At 39.7% G+C, this 19779-nt stretch overlaps 4 protein-coding genes across 5 annotated transcripts in view; 2 read left to right on the top strand and 2 right to left on the bottom strand.

The window, feature by feature from the left end:
• Positions 1-11: 11 nt before the first annotated feature.
• Positions 12-3919, bottom strand: LOC101306210 (probable LRR receptor-like serine/threonine-protein kinase At2g16250-like). The gene is made up of 4 exons (XM_004293158.1): positions 1944-3919; positions 1307-1435; positions 1132-1154; positions 12-1018 (listed from the first exon to the last, which is right to left on the bottom strand). Exons 1-4 carry the CDS (start codon positions 3917-3919, stop codon positions 414-416), a joined length of 2733 nt encoding a protein of 910 aa, XP_004293206.1. The 3' UTR covers positions 12-413.
• A 6848-nt stretch (positions 3920-10767) lies between these two features.
• LOC101298574 (maf-like protein DDB_G0281937-like) lies at positions 10768-13658 on the top strand. 2 transcript variants are annotated; one of them, XM_004291826.1, is made up of 10 exons: positions 10850-10879; positions 10984-11055; positions 11134-11208; positions 11462-11545; positions 11915-11995; positions 12531-12600; positions 12681-12772; positions 12922-12963; positions 13049-13129; positions 13390-13658. In XM_004291826.1, exons 1-10 carry the CDS (start codon positions 10850-10852, stop codon positions 13459-13461), a joined length of 699 nt encoding a protein of 232 aa, XP_004291874.1. In that variant the 3' UTR covers positions 13462-13658. The 2 variants fall into 2 exon arrangements, with proteins under 2 accessions (XP_004291875.1, XP_004291874.1); XM_004291827.1 differs by lacking the exon at positions 11462-11545 and having other exon boundaries at positions 10768-10879.
• Positions 13659-15031: 1373 nt separating this feature from the next.
• LOC101305919 (3-ketoacyl-CoA synthase 4-like) lies at positions 15032-16916 on the top strand. The gene has a single exon (XM_004293157.1). It carries the CDS (start codon positions 15032-15034, stop codon positions 16571-16573), a length of 1542 nt encoding a protein of 513 aa, XP_004293205.1. The 3' UTR covers positions 16574-16916.
• A 796-nt stretch (positions 16917-17712) lies between these two features.
• The window catches only part of LOC101297802 (sugar transporter ERD6-like 6-like), a 5215-nt gene continuing 3148 nt past the window's right edge, over positions 17713-19779 (bottom strand). The window contains exons 12-18 of the mRNA XM_004291823.1: positions 19443-19489; positions 19293-19355; positions 19152-19211; positions 19001-19066; positions 18850-18909; positions 18333-18447; positions 17713-18170 (exon numbers count right to left, since the gene is read on the bottom strand). Of these exons, the coding sequence (XP_004291871.1) occupies positions 18058-18170; positions 18333-18447; positions 18850-18909; positions 19001-19066; positions 19152-19211; positions 19293-19355; positions 19443-19489 (524 nt within the window). The 3' untranslated portion in view covers positions 17713-18057. The remainder of the gene's footprint in view (positions 18171-18332; positions 18448-18849; positions 18910-19000; positions 19067-19151; positions 19212-19292; positions 19356-19442; positions 19490-19779) is intronic.

Here is a 19779-nt window from a genome sequence, read left to right as displayed (position 1 = left end):
TTTTTTTTTTTTTTTTGTTCGTTGTATACAATACTATGTTAAATACCAAAACAAATTGAAATATGGCAATGTCCAAAGAAATATCACAAGTCTGCTCTACTTGTTTGGCTTTCATATAGCATCAGTCCGACAATTACACACTATGCACCTCCTTTTCGGACAGTACGAAGCTTTCATAACCACTAGGAATATGGATCAACTTTGGAGATCCACTCATCCACAGGATTATACATTTTCATAACAGCAGACCCCCAACCTCAAATCAGAGAGGGTCAGCTTCCGTTGGCATCCTCATGAATCTTAATTCATGTCGCAGGTGATACAATGCAACAAAACTGGTGGCAGCGATGCTGTTTAGCAGATAGTCACATGAAACCACCCTTCAGGATGACATATCATAACCACTCTCTCGGCTAATGTTCTTCTTGCCTCTCAACATCTTGCATTTCAATTGGCTCGGGGAAAATTTCATTGGACAACCTTTTACGTGAAGAGGAGAACTCATTTCCAACACTGCCGTGAGAACCTACTCGCCCCGACTGTTTTAAGCCATTGATACTATCTCTGTTTGTATGGCCAGGAACAGTAGCATTCTCTGATGAGCTGTGCCGCCAGCTACCAAAGAAAGCAGTGCTCCATGATCTTCTAGATGACGTTGTCCGCAGCCTTGCAGAGCTTAAACTCTCTTCCCTCACCACCTTTAGAGGGTTTTCCAATGCTTTAAGGATGTATTTCATGGGCGGACGCTTGGAAGGTCTGGGGTTAAGGCAAGACCTGGCCACGATTGCCATGGCCCATACCTCTTCCAATAGATCCTCATCTACTATCAAAGATGGGTCGACTATCTTACTCACCAGTTCCTTCTCAAATATGCTGATGTAACGTACTGTGTGATCCAGCCACTCTCTTGTAGAGGCATCATCTGATTTGCTGATACCAAGCTTGCCTGTCACAAGCTCAAGCAACACCTTACCGAAACAGTACACATCATAAGCACAAGTCACCGGTGACATCACGGCTGTTCATTGAAACAAAAGAAATAAGTTCTTTTCCAGACTACAATTGCAAGAGAAAAGAATCTAGGGAAACAGCTAGAAATGGAACTTTCATCAAAAAAAAAAAAAAACGTACCAGAAGGGCTTTGTTCAGAGCTTCTGCATAACACAAGGGCAACTGTCATTATTTGACTAATAGATTTCGGAGTAACAAGATGTATAAAAATATCCCCAGCAGTATAATTTGATGAGAATGCCAAAGTTGCTAGTAAGCAGGGTTTGGGTTTTAAGTACAAAAGTTAAACACTTACTGTTGTTTCCGCAACAATCTTGTGATTACATTCTGATTTGCATCCCCTTCTTGCACACGGACCTCACTCAAACTTCCAAGTCGTACCTCAAATTTGTCATCCAGAAGTATACTGCTCGCTTGAACATCTCTTCAACCACCAAAATAAACTTTTAATAAGCAAAACTGAAATCGCAAACATAGCTAAATTCAACATGAAGTAAGTACCCCTTCAAAAGCATGAAGGAAGAACTAGAGTGAGTCTGCAAATTGAAGTCTCAGATGATGGGTACCAAGGGGTAAAACAATGCCTAATCAGCCACAAGACATTTAAATTAAACATAAGTAAGAACTACAGCGAGGCTGCATAATGACATTGCAGCATATTCAACTAGTTTGGCACTATAAACCTCTGCTTCATTAAGTGACTGCACAGCTTATTTAAGGACCACCATATCAGACCATAAACTTAATCTAGAATGCTTTCACCGACCACACAGAGCTGTTTCTAATTAGGAAGGGGATAAATTTTGTGAGGGGTCCGACTCACTATGAACTATGAATAATGGCTAAAATGTTGGATAAAGATGTAATCAGTGACAACTGCTTAGTTGAAATGAAATGAGCACAATACTAGCTGAAAGCAAGTTCAGTAATACCTGTGAACAAGAGGTGGGCTGCAGTCATGATGCAAGTAAGCTAGGACTTCAGCAGCTCCGATTGCAATTTTTAGTCTAGTAATCCAATCCAAAGACTGTAATTTTCCATCCGCTGAATTTGTAACTCTATGCAAGGAACTAGCCAAGTCTCCATTTGGCATATATTTGTAAACCAGAAGCTTCTCACTCTCATGCTCCAAGCAATGCCCCAAAAGTGGGATCAATCTTGTGTGTGAAACTTTGCTGAATAAATCCATTTCTATCATATACGAATCTTTCGTGAAGGAATTCAGATCTACCCTTTTGATAACTACAGGGGTTCCACTTACCAAGGAACCGCGAAATAGGTCCCCTGAGTGTCCATGTTTGATCAGATTTTCTTCACCAAAATCACCAGCAATCTGGCGAATCTGCCCATACGAAAATGGATCTCCTAGGCCTGAAGCATACACAAGATCTTTAGGGAGTGAAAGGCCATCTTTATCTGGAACAGGCCCTACATTTGCACTTCCTCGTTGATTTGTGGCTTTATTACCCCTTTTCAGGAGCACTACTAGAACCACTACCAAAATCACAATGAAGCCTAGTCCACCAAATATCCCGGCCAGTATATATATTAATCGATTTTTGCTGCTCTTCGATTCAGGTTCTAGCAACGGTGGCTGGGCTGGTTCAGGTGCCCCAAAATTATCAAAAGCCAAACGCCTTTCTTCATAAAACTGTCTACATACCGGTAAACTCCTCTGACTTGGTACCAACCGGAGGCAATTTGTAGTAAGGGTAGCATTGCTTTGACTATCTTCCAATACCTTGCCTTGGAAAAAGTTACCAGACAAGTCGATGGAACCATATTTCACAAGCGGATAAGTCAGATTTCCATATAGGAGATTATCAGAGAGGTTGAACACAGCTCCTCTAACACTACCATTTGTACTGATGCTTGGCAGAGCTCCTGTAAAATTGTTGCTGGATAAATCAAGAAACCTCAAACTGGGAAGTGACCACAATGCACTAGGAAGAGCACCCTCAAGTCTATTCCTACTCAGAACTAGAACTTCCAGCTGAGCAAGACTCAAAATCAAACCCACCGGTAGTGGACCTGCCAGATCATTATCTTCAATCTCCATCTTCCTCACACTCCTCAACCCTCTCAACTCCACAGGTAATGCCCCAGACAAAGAGTTCTTGCTAAGGTCAAGCTCCAGCAACTGTGAAAGCTCACCAAGCTGAACCGGTATGTAACCAGCGAGACTATTATCCGACAGATTAAGGAACTGAAGCCTCGAAAGATTACCTAAACCTGGTGGAATTGGCCCGGATAGGAAATTCGAAGAAAGGTTAAGCATTGTAAGATTCCCAAGAGAGGCAAAACCAGAAGGTATTGCCCCAGTAAACGAATTCCTCGAAACATCAAGAACCTCCAACTCAACCAAGTTCCCCAATGCAGAAGGCACTGCACCAGTAATATCATTACCAGATAAATACAAAAACCTAAGCTTTCTCAAATTACCAAAAGACTCAGGTATAGCACCAATGACTGAAGCAGACCTCAAATCAAGAACCTCAAGTGAACTAAGTCTCCGGCCAAACCAGTCAGGTATAGAGCCCGGAAGCGAAAACCCAGAAGCATTAAACAAAACCAAAGATGTAAAATTGGCTAATGAATCAACGGCGAACTGGGGGTTGCGCCGCCCACGAGTGGTTCGTCTCAAACCGGAGACAGTGATTCCAATGACTCGACCGGTCTGGCATTGAACTCCGGTCCAATTAGAACAAGGCTCTGCCTTTCTGGGCCAGTCTTTGCTTCTGAGTCCTAAAGACGACCGGAGGTCCAGTAACGCCGACCGTTCCACGGCGGAGCTTAAGTAATCTTGCTGGGCTAAAACGATGTTAACGAAGAAGAACAAAGCTATAGCTATTGTAAAGACTCCAACTTGGGTTTTAGTATGTGATAACATACTGTACATCTTCATCATAGTCGATGAAGCTTCTTCTACTTCTTCTGGGTTCTTCTAAATCAACTCAGGTATTGCTTTTCTCTACCAGAAAACAAGTTTAAGCAAGAAATAAGAAACACCCAGAATGTAAAAACACATAAAGTTCAAGTCTTTATGAGCAAGAAAGACAATCCAAGCAGTACAAGAAACACCCAAAAACAAGTTCAAAATGGGTACTTACTTACCTAAGAACCTTGATGCTTCTGCATTCTAGTGTCGAAGAGTAGTAGAAAAGCTGTGATATTTTAGGCTTTGAATGTAGAATTGAGGCAGGGTGGCAAGGGCAGAATGGTAAAAAGTGGGGAGGAGTGGTTTTAAATGTAGCAGAGGGAATCGAAGGTGAAAGCAGCTTTAAATGAGAGAGAGGCAGTGGAAGACTGTGCCACAACTGTGCCCAACCGCCCAAGCCGAACTGGATTACTTTCAGAGGCTCAACGGAGAAGCCATTAATGAAGGCATGACTGTGGTAGCTCTGTTTTGCAGTGGCATAGTTATTATGGTTTTTGGAGTTTGGAGGTGGTGGTGGTGGTGGAGATTAACAAGTGGTATTTGTTCTTCTTCTTCTTGTTCTTGGTTTGTGACTTGTGAGGTCAATTGACCTGATAATTACTGTTTTGGGTCTTAGTGTGAGGTTTGTAGATTGTTTGTGTCTGGATGTGGGATCAATAATTAATTACTGTTTTGGGTGTTAGTGTGAGGTGTGTGGATTGTTTGTGTTTGGAAGTGAAATCAATAATTATTTAACAAATCAGACAATTCAAAGGCTGCTTGTGAGGTTTGATTTTTCTCTTTGGTTGAGTTGAATCAGACCTGTCATCAATCTTAAGTATTGAATATTCAATTTGATAATTCCATGAGGAGAGTATTTGAGTGATGTAATCATTTTAAATGTGTAAAGATATTCCATGGGAAGTGAAATTTTCTTTTCCAAACAAGGTACAAATAAATCAAACTTATACAAATAAGAGATTTATTACAAAACAGAATGCAAACATATCAAAGATTCAAAGTTTGTTTATACGTTTACCCGAATACAGACTCAAAATGATAAAGTAGGAAATCTCAACCATGAAAAGAGCAAGACTTCCTTGCAATCCATAAAAGGTCAGATACATAATTTTCATTCCCCTAAACTAGTTTACAAAAATTTTTTATTTATTATGAATAAAAGTTCCCATAGTTTTTTTTTTTTTTATTACGAAAGTTCCCATTTGTAATTTGGTTTTCTTGATGAATAAAAGTTCCTTTCATTCTAAAAAAATCTGTTATTTATTATGATGATAATGACACAACGTCGACCGTGTTTTAATTTTCTTCTTCTTAATTTTAGGTTGAGGATTTTAGTGGAATCCAAATTTATGGTAGGCCTAGAGCTCTAGAAGTAACAGAAAAGGAGAACAAGTGTACCCAATTGAAAATTGATGGGCACCCAACTCTGTTATCTAGTTAACAAACAACAAAATTGAAAAGGAGCCAATAATGCAAACTATGGAGAGCTAAAAGGTCTATCACAAGGCTAGAAGAGTCATTTCAGCCATAACTCTTAGGGAAAATAATTGTGTCCGACGTGTCAATTCTCAACTTGATTACGTGGAAACGACAAGTGTCCACATTAGTCAAGCCTAGCATGGCAACTTTGAAGTCTTCCTAATCCATGCAATAACATGATTCGATTACGAAATTTAGTCATATTTTCTTTCGTCAATCAATCAGGCAGCGATGGCGACTTGACAATAAAAGAAAATTTTAACGCGGAGCCAAGAAAAATTTCGAAGTTTCATTTTCATTAGTGGTCCACTTTCCAAATTGTTCGATGTGAAAAGGGCTGGTTTTATCTGGCCCAATAGGATATATCATATGCTGCCCCTTCAAACCCAACAGAGAAAGGAAAACCAATTTTGCAATTTCACACGGGCCTAAGAGTTCAATGTTTCAAGTGGGGCATATTCTCTTGGGCCCGATTTGTTTTTTGGTCAATCTTGGGCCCAATTTGATAGCTGAAAAGGGAAAGAAACTAAAATGGGAGAAGAGGTATGAGAGGAAGTGTATGAAACTGATTGTATGGTTTTATTTCTGAACTAGTGAAAGTCTGAAAACCCCAATTTTATACTTGGAAGTTGGAAGAATCCAATTACATATGTTAATATGTTATAGGCAAGTTGCTAAGACAACAATTGAAATTTGCAGAGAAGGTCTAAGTTTTGTATCTGTAAGCTGGACACTGGTATATGTCTCTCTGCTTATAGCTCATGTCAATAAGATATGGATCATATCAGTATTATATATCACCTGCTTATGTTTTCTGATCATTTCAGCAACAACAGCTAGCTAGATATTAACCAAGTGGGTTTTCTTTTCTATAAGTGATACATGACCAACTTTATATCAAAATGTCTCCAAACTTTTTGATGCAAGCCTGAAAACTTTTTGAATCAACTACTGGTGATCAGGTCCCCCCATAATGAACATTCCTCTTCTGATAAGTATAGCTATGAGGATTCATGGTTCCCTGGGCCTTGAACAAAAACTGAGTACCCAACTTGACCAAAAAAAAAAAAACTTGAATCCTAAAGAATCCAGACACTTTTGCCTCATCACACATTGGCCAGGAGTCTATTAGTTCAATTCCAACTTGTGAGGATATATCAAAAGCTATCAAACTTTATATATCCTGGAATAATTAATGAGGACCAACTGATGTGACAGATATCTCCTATCCCAAAATAGTAGGAGCTGATCTTCAACAATGCAGAACATAAATGAATATTTGTGACCTTCAAATTCAGGAAGGTAGCATCATGTTATAGAACCACTATGGAGCCAAAGGCTTAAAATTGATCGGAATAAGCCAACAATGTATATCGAGTTGATTGCAGAATTGAGCAAAGTATTGGTTCTGAACTGTTTGTACCTTCTTCGGCTCAAACAAGTAATGATCTAATACTATGTTAGAATGTATTATTGAAAAGAAAATCTTATTTCAATGCGGTCTTTGTGTAGAGATATACGTCGAGGGGTGTCTAGATCAGGGAATTTTTCTCACCCAATTACAAATTAGAAAGGGATGGATTCCCCATTGCCATCAGCTATGGCTATCATGAGGGAACCTATTGAGTATCCAGTCTTCTCAGTCTTCAAATCAAAGAATCCATGAAATATTGGAAAGGCATCTATCTACCTTATGATGACCATGGTCCATGGATACCAACTTGCAATTAATTTAAGGCCACAAAGAAAGGAAAAATGGAGCTCTCACAGCTTTTGAGAATGAACTGGAAAGGCATTTTCCATGGAGATAAATTCTGTTTGAAATTGCACACAATCAGACGTGGATTGTTGATGATAAGGATTCCAATAGTTGCATAAGTTGTAAATTCAGATAGGTCAACATAGCTCTTGCATATCCAAAGCCAATGACTAGGACAAAATTTGATATGTGCATACAGATCAGCAAGCCCTTTCAGTGTTCCTATCCTAGTTAATTGCAGCAAAGAAATGTAAAGATTCTAAACTTTACAAAATGCAGAGTTTCTTATATTATTGGATTATAGAAAGAAATATTTCTTCCAGGTAGTTAGCTGGTATTCTGATTCAGCAGTCACATACATACAGCTAGACGTATATGCTTTTGTTCCGAAAATAGTTAAACACAGAACAAGTTCTGAAGAATAGAAGATAAGAGATTTCCTGTTAGGCTTATCTTTTCGCTTACAATCAGAATGCCCAATTCAGTTTGATCACATTAGCTAAACTAGCTGGCTATAGTACGTACTGAAAGGTACATAAATCCAAATGAGATGCTTGGCCTTGTTTAGAAATCATGCTGTTCTTCCTTGCTGTCATATATATATAGCTAATTGATTCTTAGGTGTAGAGTGGTAGTCGTACTCTAGAGAAATTAAAAAGGGCAAGTTTACTAGCAATTCAACCACAGTGAGAGAGTACGCAATTAGTAGAAGCCAAACGAGTACTCACTCTTGAAATGTAATGAAAAAACAGAAAGAGTGAAGTGATCATTCATATGTTTGAGTCCAACTAATGCAGTACTCACTCTTTTCTCAAGGATCTATCCCGGCCTTGTTATCGGTCTGCTGTTTGCTTACCAATTACAGTAGTCTACAGCTAGCTAAGTACTTTGGTTTTTGTAGTTAACATATAATACTAGCTTATGATCTAGCCAATTGATCACTTTGATTCAAGTTGCTGTTGCTAATTACCATGTGCGAACGCTAATACAAAAAGTACCACTTGCAATACTTCAGCTTCAAGTAACTAATTTATAACCTCTGAAAGCGCTATTTAAGCGTGTTAATGGAAAAATGAAGTTCTTCTTGCTGCAGCCAGCTACATACTAACTATCTCTATCCTTGATATTGTAGTTCTACCTGTCACAAAAACTGATATGACAATGGAAGTAGCTAGCTAGAAAATAAATTGCAAAAATCGCGGTGATAAGAAACTTTTCATAAGCTTAGTTTTGAGTACAACATGCTTATCGTCTAATTAATTAGATGCCTTCCAACAACCACCATGGATCAGTATAGATGTGAACATATCACACTGTATTAGCTAGCTATGCATGATAGGTGTGCCCGCCAGCTGAAAATTAACTACTCGAATCACACAAACCGCGGCGAACGGTTAATGCAAAGCTGGTTTTGGTAGTATCAAGAAATTCCAGAACTAGAAATGAGCAGTACTATAGTAACGGACGGTGAATGAATGAGGTTTACGATGAACAACATGATGAGCTGAGCATATAGAAATGAATGAAACATGACTTTATCTTGGACAAAGGGACAAAGTCGGCATGAGTTTCATCTCTTTCTTGCTGCTTAAGGCTAATATTCAGCAAATCCATGAGTTTAATTAATCACCTGGAAAGTAAAAAAAGGAGAAACAAAACCACGTAGGTTATAGGAATCATGCCCCATTGTTTTCCAAGGAAAGCAACAGCCAGCTACGACCCACTTCCCTCATTCTCTTCCTCTCCACAGCCTCTATATAAACAGCACCATTGCCATTCTCTATGCTCAAAGCTACCTGAGCTCATTATTCATTACCCTCATCATCAACCATTTCATATCATTAACATATCTTCACTCATTTCAATGGCCTCATCGGGATCATGGACATCAAGGCAAAACAAAATGTTCGAGAATGCTCTAGCAGTGTATGATAAGGACACCCCCGATAGGTGGCACAATATGGCGAGAGCTGTGGGTGGTAAGACAGCGGAGGAAGTGAAGAGACACTATGAAAGGCTTGTCGAAGATGTTAACCGGATTGAGTCCGGCGAAGTGCCATTGCCAAATTACACCAGGACATCAAAATCTGGTTCAGCTGGGAGCAACAAATCAGCCTACACTAACTCCATGGACATTGAAGACCAAAGGTACGTAAGACTTGGTAGTATATCTATGGACGTATCAATACTCTAATAATTTTGCTTCTTTAATTTTCCTAACAGAGCTGATCATCGTTGGTTTTTCTTCTTGCAGGTTCAAGAGTCTGAAAATACAGTGAAAATCTTGAAGAACTGATAAAGAGGTGAACCAGATCATCCGTGACGAGTGGGAATAATCAATAAAGAATCTTACATGCATTTTCAATATTTAGTACAGCAAGAGTAGAATCAAATGTGATTGCTACATTTCCAGCTTGTTTTTCTTTTCTTTTAATTTGTTACATATGTTCTTCAAAATGTATTGAGAAAAAAGAAGCCATGACATCGTTGTTCTTCACCTAATGTATCAAATCCTTATTATGATCTTCAATTCTTCATGTTTATAGTTTTGTTTCTTAGCTATATTTGGAGGGGAAGGAGATTTCTAAACTGGCTAGCTAGCTGTAGAAACCTCCTCATTGCTGAACAACGCAAACCATATAAACGTGCTGTGATGGTCTTAATTTAAATTTACACAGAGAATATTGCTGCTTTCATTCAGAACCGTCCATGGTGCTCACTTTTCAAATGTCGGGGGAAAGAAACGACATGAATAAGTAAATAACTACTGACAAGTTTGAAATATTTCTGTTCAGGTTTGAATATAATCATTATACGTACGTAGTGATCATCGTACCAGAATAAGAAAATATTCTCTTTATCTTTACAAATGAAGCCAAAAGGGGAGAAATATATCTTTTAAGTTTTGACCTTAAATGTGGAGGTAAATGAAACACCAATATTTTCATTAAACATTACTAAAACTAACAAGGATATTGTGAGTGAGAACCCAAAAATCGACCATGACTGACTATTCTCTTCCTCCATTTCTCGTTTTTGTTCTTTAATTTGCTCAAATGAGTTATGATAATCAAAGATAGATGTTAGGAGAGTACGATATTTAATTAGAATTTATAACTAATGGAATTATAAACACAAGATTACTTACTAGAAACTACATGTAAATTGTGTGAGAGATCACTAGAAAGTAGAAACATCACACGTAATGAGCGAACATGTTTCTCACACTTATAAAAACATGAATTTAACTAAGCATAAAACACAAATACCAAGCACTATAATATCAGAACTTCACACAAAAAGTAACATGAATATAATTTGAGATGGCGGACATGTTATTTGATAAGAGCGATGCGCCGAGAATTAAAATTCAAATATTTATGAACATTATAGAAGAATAATGTTGAACTCTTTACTATGAGTTTATTAATTTTTTTTTTTTTTTTTTTCGTTGAGTCAAACTCACAGCCTCCCACTAAATAAGATGATACCACGAGTTCATAATTGTAAAATCAAAAATAAAAAATAAAAAATAAAATGGGCGCCGATTGACCAGGGGTAAACGGCGTCAAAAGAAAGGCGAAGAAACGAGTATAAAACAGCCGCCCAGAACTTCTGGTCACTCATTTTCGAAGTGTTTGGGCGTCTGAGAGAGTGTAAACATGGAAACCAATTCTTCGCCTCCGTTCAAGGTACGCACCTCACTCCCGTCTTTCTCATTCCTCAATTCCAAGCTAGCTAGGGTTTCCAAATTTGTGGGAGATGATATAATGCTGTACATGGTTGTTTTGTGCAGTTAATCTTGGGGTCATCTTCGATCGCTCGCCGGAAAATTTTGTCCGATATGGGATATGAATTTACACTCATGGTTAGTATGAAGTATGAACTAGTCGAAACGATGTCGTTTTTCAATGATTTTGGAAATTGAACTCTGTTTATTGCTTAGACTGCAGACATTGATGAAAAAAGCATCAGAAAGGATAAACCGGAGGAGTTGGTGATGGTTCTTGCTCAGGCAAAGGTATAGTGTTTGTTCCGATATCGATAATGTTCATTTGTTAATGTTAGATATTGCTGCCTTGAGTTGATCTACTGTAATAGTTATTTGCTAAGTTGTTGAAATTTAAGATGGTACACGCGGAGTGCTTAGTTATTATGATTAGACTGAGATACATGTGTGTTGCTTTGTGTCTTGTACTGCTTCATGTTTGATTAGAGGGGTCTTTAAGTTCTAGTTAAGCTCTTATACTGGTTGAATGTGATCTGCATCTCAGGCTGATGCAATCATTTCAAAAATACAAAGTATCCATAGTAAAGAGAAGGATGCTGAACCGACAATTGTAATTGCGGCAGATACAGTATGTCATTTATCTATTTTCATATTATATGTCCGTTCACCAGAAAAAATGTATATATATTCATATATAGAGATTGTAGATTGGCCTACATGTATGTAGCATGAACTTTCTGTCTTAAGACAGGAAGCATCAAAGGTCTGGTATCACCTAGAGCCATTTATGGAGGATATATTGGGCTTCTTTTATCGTGAAAGTATCATATTTTATAGTTTTTGCATCATGACCTCCATGTAGTTACAGCTGTTTTGTTTATGCTTCTGTTTGTGTGTTACTGCTCTCTCTGTTGCACTTATGTGATCATATTTTATAATATTGCTGGTTTCTGGTTAAAAGAAAACTTACGGATCTTAGCTGATGGAAACGTCTCAGGCAGAAGCCATCCGGCCTAAGCTCCCAGTTGGTGACTACGTAAAGGATGCAGAACCAACGCTATTAATTACCTCTGATCAAGTATAAACCACATCTTATAACATACTTATAGTCTCTAAATCCCTGTCATATGAGTTTTGCATGTGTGATCCATATCTCAAACGTTTTCCACATCCTTTTTACAAGCTGAAATAGAGGGAAATAAGAAGTATTAGTTTAAGTAAAGTTTTGAAGTAAGTTATGCTAGATTACTTGCTCGGGAAGATCATCATATGCAATGACATTAGACCATCAAAACTTCATTTTTGCCACTTGATTCAGTTTCTTACGAATGAATTCTGTAAGTTAACCTCAACTAGATGGTTTGCTTATCCTCATGTTAATTTGTTATGTGGTATTTTTTTATCAATATTATGTTATGGATGCCCCAAAACACTAGAAGAGCCTCGGCAATACCATTTTCTTTTGCGTCTACGGACCTTATGCTCATGTGTCCTTGAACATAAATGGCCCCCTGGTGATCTGGCCTGTATGTGAAGTAGAACTGTAGAGTTATTCCCTATGAAGTGAACCTTATGTGTGTTATTACTTACTCTTATTGTAAAATGATCTGGAGGTGGTAGTCTATGAAGGTGTTGTCAGGGAAAAACCATCCAGCAAGGAAGAAGCACGGCAATTCTTGAAAGGTTGGTTAATGGTTGATTCCAGTCCATGTCCCTGGTTTTTACTTATCAACTCTGACAATTTCACTAACAATGATTTGCAGACTATTCTGGAGGACATGCAGCAACAGTGGGATCTGTGCTTGTTACAAACCTTAAAACAGGATTCAGTAAAGGAGAATGGGACCGAGTGGAGGTACCCTTTTCTTCTTTTTCATTTCTTTTTTATTCGTCATTTTTTGAAGTGTAGCTTCTAAAATATGAAATTGAGTAGGTTCTGTGCAACATTATGGCAATGACCAAACATGTGTTTGAGGATAATACTTGTTTGATACTTCATTGCAGATCTATTTCCATGAAATACCGGATGAAGCCATTGAGAAGCTGGTAAGAGTTATTTATATGCAATGTGGTTGTTTCACTTCCTTCTTTGGCGACAAGATAACAATTGAACCTTTTGCATCCATGTCAGATTGAGGAGGGGACAGTGCTCAAAGTTGCTGGGGGACTGATAATAGAGCATCCTCTGATTCTACCTTTTGTCAAAGAAGTGGTTGGTTTTCTAATCTGATCTATGTTTTAGTTCGTAAGAATATTTATAGAGGTATCATATTTGAAACTTAACATGTGAGGCAGGAAAATCATAATGGTCCGTATTGTTGTACCCTCTGTCCATTTCAACATGTTAAGGGGTTGATTTTCATTCAGAAGTCTGTCCTTACTAATCACTCCTGTCAATATATGCATGCATTCTTGTATCTCTTAGCATCCATGTCTTGATAGTTAAATTTGAATTGGTGATACCTCTTGCAGGTAGGGACAACTGATAGCGTGATGGGACTTCCAAAAGATATCACAGAGAGACTTCTAAAAGAAGCTCTGTAGCTGCATTAGGTGATTCGAGATTTCTTTCATCTAATTGGCAAATCCATGTCTTCATTTCTAGTTCGGTTTCTGATCTGTCATTTCACAGACTTGATAACTATCCACTCTTTGCATACGCATCTGTTGTCAACTAACATTGCTTGTTAAAACTAATTGTTTACCTTCTAATTCATATTGTATTATTGGTCTTTGTTGAGACTTGAGATTAGCCTAGGAATTTAGGATCAGAGTTGTTTTGAGTCTGCTAAATGTTAAGAATTGTTTCGGCTACTTAGTAAGAACAATGGAGAGAGTGAGGGGCATAGAGATAACTAACTTAGGTTATGTTAGAGGGAGAGAGAGAGAGAGGGAGAGAATGGAATACTTATCAGGCTTAAGCCATACTAGTTTTCCATTATTGATATTGATAAATCTTTAAGACCAATCATCAGCGATAGAGTTTCCATTTCCAAATGCTTGAATTCCCACTGAGCACATCTTAACCTTTTGCTAAACACCATGCTTATAATGTAGAAATGCATCCGCTAGTTTAGAACCGTTTTTCAGCCTCCCAGAAGCATTCACAAACATGCTCATAGTTCGTTATGGGGAATGGCAGTCACTCTCAGGTCTAGTTTGGTGGGAATGTGTCAATGTGGGTTGGCATTTGGCAAGCCTGAAGAACAACAAAACTAGCTACATGGTCCTGGTGTTCACTTTCTATTATGAGCCTTAACCCTTAGGTTAGAGATGGATTATAGATGATGTGTAGCCATGTAGAGACTAGATACACCTCTTTATTTGACTAATGAGAAATGTAGCCGTAGATTCTTAATTCTGGGCCGCACAGATCTGGGCTCCTGTCACTATGTAGGTAGATTCTTAATTCGATCAGCCGGCATAATTAAGTGCTCATTAAGACAAATCAATCCAAATTAAGACACCTTTCAACTTCCATTGTTTCATAGATGAATTTGTAGGCCGGCTTAGAAACAAGGAAATATTTTTCTCTGGTTGGAAACAAGGAAATAGTAGCGCGTTAGCCTATGATTCTTTGTCTTTTTTGTTTAGACAATGTTATAGTACCGCAAAGGCTTCTTACTCTCGGTTAATCCTTACGCGCATGTAAAACGCTCAAAATATGCATTGTAGCACTGCCTGATGACTACAACATCTTCAGAGTTCGTATCTAGAGTGAAAAACACACCCAATTAGTGTTCGTTAGCTATTTAATTTAAAATGTAATGTTCACCTGATCACCGACCGTCGTTTATATAACAATAAATATCAAAGAAAATTCAAAAATATTCGTTAGTCAAGCCAAGCCCGGGCTGACAGGGCAGTGGCCACCAGCTATTAACATATTCCAGGTTTCCCACGTAAGCTGTTATATAACCGTCAAAATCACAACCACCCCATCCTTCTCTCTCCGTTATCGGAAACCTCCTCTTAGATTCGCCGTAACCCTTACGTCATTTCCCATTCTATATAAAATCAGTGATTCACGTATAAAATATAACTACACGGACTTGCACTTGCCACCTCTCACTCTGACTCTCTCCAAAGCTTAAACCAAACCAGCAGCTGGGCCATGGACCAAGGCGGCCCGGCCCACGCCGCCGGCGCCGGAGGCCATGTCGGAGTCCGGATCCACCACACACGACGCCTCCCGGATTTCCTCCAGAGCGTGAATCTCAAGTACGTCAAACTCGGCTACCACTATCTCATCTCCAATCTCTTAACCCTCTGCTTCATCCCCTTAATCATCGTCACGTTAATCGAGGCCTCCCAAATGGACCTCCGCGACCTCCGCCACCTCTGGCTCCACCTCCAGTACAACCTCGTCAGCGTCATCATCTGCTCCGCCGTCCTCGTCTTCGGGTTGACCGTTTACATCATGACCCGGCCCAGGCCCATTTACCTAGTGGACTACTCCTGCTACCGCCCCCCTGACCACCTCAAGGCGCCCTTCCGCCGCTTCATGGACCACTCCCGCCAAACCAACGACTTCGACGACTCGTCGTTGGAGTTCCAGCGCAAGATTCTCCAACGCTCCGGCCTCGGAGAAGAGACCTACGTCCCGGAGGCGATGCACCACATCCCTCCCCGGCCGTCGATGGCGGCGGCGAGGGAGGAGGCCGAGGAGGTCATGTATGGAGCGCTGGATAATCTGTTTGCAAACACTCATGTAAAACCGAAGGACATTGGGATTCTCGTTGTGAATTGCAGCTTGTTTAATCCGACGCCGTCGCTTTCGGCGATGATTGTGAACAGGTATAAGCTCCGGGGGAATATTCGGAGTTTCAATTTGGGAGGGATGGGGTGCAGCGCTGGAGTTATAGCTGTTGATCTTGCTAAGGACTTGTTGCAGATTCATAGGAATACTTGTGCTGTAGTGGTCAGTACTGAGAACATTACGCAGAATTGGTATTTTGGGAATAAGAAGTCAATGTTGATACCGAATTGCTTGTTTCGAGTTGGGGGATCCGCGGTTTTGCTGTCGAATAAGGCTGTGGATAGGAGGCGGGCGAAGTACAGGCTTGTTCATGTTGTGAGGACTCATAAGGGCGCGGATGACAAGGCGTTTCGGTGTGTTTATCAGGAGCAGGATGATAAGGGGAAGACTGGTGTGTCTCTGTCGAAAGATTTGATGGCCATTGCTGGTGGGGCGCTTAAGACGAATATAACTACTCTGGGGCCTATTGTGCTTCCGATAAGCGAGCAGCTGCTTTTCTTCTCTTCTCTTGTGGTTAAGAAGCTGTTGAATGGGGATGTCAAGCCGTATATACCGGATTTCAAGCTGGCCTTTGATCATTTCTGTATACATGCTGGTGGAAGGGCTGTGATTGATGAGCTGGAGAAGAACTTGCAGTTGTTGCCGATACATGTGGAGGCTTCTCGGATGACTCTACACCGGTTTGGGAATACTTCGTCGAGCTCCATTTGGTATGAGTTGGCCTATACGGAGGCCAAAGGGAGGATGCGCAAGGGCAACCGAGTGTGGCAGATTGCCTTTGGGAGCGGTTTCAAATGTAACAGTGCAGTCTGGCAGGCTCTGCGCAATGTGCAGCCATCTTGTAATGGTCCTTGGGAGGACAGCATTGACAAGTATCCCATGAAAGTAGTTTCGTAGCGCAATAGCATTCTGGTTAGACTCTCCATTCAGGGTACTATCTTGCATTTTTCTTTCTCAGTTGTTGATGTTGTACTCTATTCTGTTTATGTCGTATGTGAAGTTTGATGTCAAATTGTAGCCTTTCTCTGCTCGAGTTCAGCATCTGTTTCATGGGTGATTCGCAGCGAGATAAGTCCCGATAATACCATTTTTAATGGTCCTGTATCTCTCTTTACGTATAATGTTTAGGTATAGAGTTTAGCTTTGCATAAACTTTTATAGGAAATAAAATCTATTCATTCAGATGAACTTTGTGTGGATCATGTCTATTTTGCTTTGACAAGTAATTTGCTTTTGGCTCTTTGCCTTGCACCTTAGTCGTGAGTTTGGTTACAACATCACATGTATTTGATGACTATGGAGTGGTGGCCAAATGCAGCACAGACCTGAAAGTGGGGTTGTCTTTGTTTTCTTGTTTTTCCTTTTCAAAACTGAGACCAAGCGAAGGGACATGGGACTATCGCGAATTAGAATGTGTGTGCTGCACGTTGCTACTTAACTAACAGATTGGGATGGTAGCTCACTTTTCGACCAAAAAAGAGTGGTAGCTCACTCGGCCACCAATTCGGAGAGTTCCGAGACCTTCAAACTGATGCAATTCCAAGAATTCCGAGACCTTTGAACTGATACAATTCCAGCCCGTCCAACCGTCCACGGTGAATAAAGGTCCTGAAGCGAAACAGGAACTTCGGGTTTATCTACAGAATCTTCGGTACGAAGCTTAGGGTCTTGGGGTTCATGTTAGCAGCACAAAGGGCTAAACTCCAAGCCCCTGGCCAGTTGACATGTCTCCATGAAATTGAGGACCAACATTCTTAGTTATGTCATTTCATGATCCCAACGATCTTTCATGGATCCATGCCCTTCTCCAGATTTATAAAAGCAAATCTGATTTACAGAAACAAGACGAGACAGTTTTTCTGTATCATATTTATAGGGAGACTTGGTAAACTAATTCACGTCTACCAGTCATTTACAGTCAGCTTGCTTCAGTCACTTACAGGTGGTAGACTGTAGACTGATTGGTAGGGATGATGGCTCGACCTTCTGATCACCTAAATTTTAAGAACCAAGTTGCTCTGCCAAATCGTACCAGTGGGGTTCAAAACTTCAAATGAAACTGATCAAGTTTGTAGTTTTGTACAAATATAGGACCATGGAAAGCTGGTAGCTCGAAAAATTGATTCAATGAATTTTATGAAGTGTACGACAACTGTTGGATTACAGCCGATTACAACGAATGTAGCAATAGAGCACGAAGTTCAGTGCATTGCTGGCCGAAGATGATGCCTGCTTTTATGCCACAAAAATATGCACCTTTGATGCCACACAGTTTCTGTAGGAATTTCTCAAAATGGGATTGCAGAATGCAGAATTGGTTTCTTCTAATTGATGAAGAAGGCACTGTAAAGCCGCGATATGAAAGAAGGGGAAAGGAAACCTCATCTGAAGGACCACTGAATCTCTTCCAGAGTTCTGCCCTTTGTCTCGGGGACCCAAATGGTAACAAATACAACAGTAAAAGCACTCACAACCATATAAATGGTGAAGGTTCCTATTCAAAATGGAAGACAAAACCCATTAGCCTCAATCTCTAAAGGCTAAAATCATAACAAGGGGAGGAGTGGAACATCTAAACAATAACATAGGATAAAAATAAGCAACAGTAAAAGCATAGGCAACACAGTGCCGGAAGGAGAGAATGAGATATACAAACCTCCACTGTTCCATTCCAGTAGCAAGTTTGCAGTCATAGTGACCACCCAGGCTACAAACCAATTGGCAAGTGTTGCTATACTTCCAGCAAGGCCTTTAATATTAATTGGAAGAATCTGCATTGCAAAATTTACAGTAAATTGTATGAACCAAAGAAGGAAAAGCGCTGCAATAATAAGTAACAAGATCAAAATTTGTCAAAATTAGAAGCTTTTTCAGATGGAAGTCAAGCAAAAAAAAATAAAAATTGTGAATATTGCTGGGTAGAGGCATAGAAGAATACTAATCTGCTTCCTCATGACCTTGAAGACAACTTGAAAAATCAGAAGACAAATGTGCTAGCTTTAACATCTATTACCAGTAGGTATAGGTAGAGGCGCGTGGCTAAAATTGTAGAAGAATGAATAGGCAGATACTCATTCATGGTTATATTGATAACTCTTGCAAGCTTTATAAAAACAGGCATGTATATTGGTTTTTTTTTTTTTGTATAAAAAAAAGCTACATCACGGACATACCTCAGACATTATGATCCATGGAATAGCTCCTACACCCAGAGAGAAGGCAATTACCATGGCCTGCAAGAATAGTGCAAGACAAAGGAATTTACTGGCGGAAAAAGAACGACAATCTTCTTTGGTAACCATGATAATTAAACTATAAACATACCACTACTCCAACCACTGAAATGATGCTCAACACACTATAGAAACCTGAATCAACCGCTGCATATTCCTGGAATCAGTAGAAATTGCTTAGAAGATATAGAAAAGAAGCATACACCCACAAGATTTCTTTACAAACATGAGAGCTTTAGTACCTTCAGATAGAATGCTACAGAAACAACTAGGAGGCTAATTGTCATTCCAGCAGAGGAGATCTACAATAGAAAGTGTAAATTATCAACACTTCTCTAAATGATTAAATAATGACCCCAAGTGACAGAAATACTTAAACTTACAATAAGCAGAAGTCGACGGCCTGCTCTGTCCACCAACCAGGTAGTCACACCAGTTGCTATTACCTACACATACAGATCATAGTAACAATTAGAGCTTGCGAATATTGGAGGAAAGGAGAACCCAAGTTTCAAGTTATCTTCATGTTGTACCTGAACAGCACCAAGGCCACATGTGGCAGCATTACTTGATGTAATCCCTATGAGGAAAATAGAAACTCATGAGACATTTCATATGAAATGAAAAGCTGATTTAGAGTCATCTTTCCTTAGAATATATATATATATATATTATATATATATAGACAGACGTTATCAGGTGCGGACGTCCGCACCGTGCGGATGTCCCTCCTTTCGCCACCGTACGGCACCGGCGAGGGCGCGCCTCCACCCTAGCGGACTCCAGCAGCTTCCCCGACCTCTTTCCATCCCCGGCGAGTCCGCCGAATTCTAGTTTTCCGGCGAGAATTTCCAAAATTTCAAATAAAGT

Source organism: Fragaria vesca, linkage group LG2, assembly GCF_000184155.1.
Source record: "Fragaria vesca subsp. vesca linkage group LG2, FraVesHawaii_1.0, whole genome shotgun sequence".
Classification (NCBI taxonomy): Eukaryota; Viridiplantae; Streptophyta; class Magnoliopsida; order Rosales; family Rosaceae; genus Fragaria; species Fragaria vesca.
Note: the sequence above shows the minus strand (reverse complement) of the source record. Positions and strands in the feature narration are given on the sequence as shown.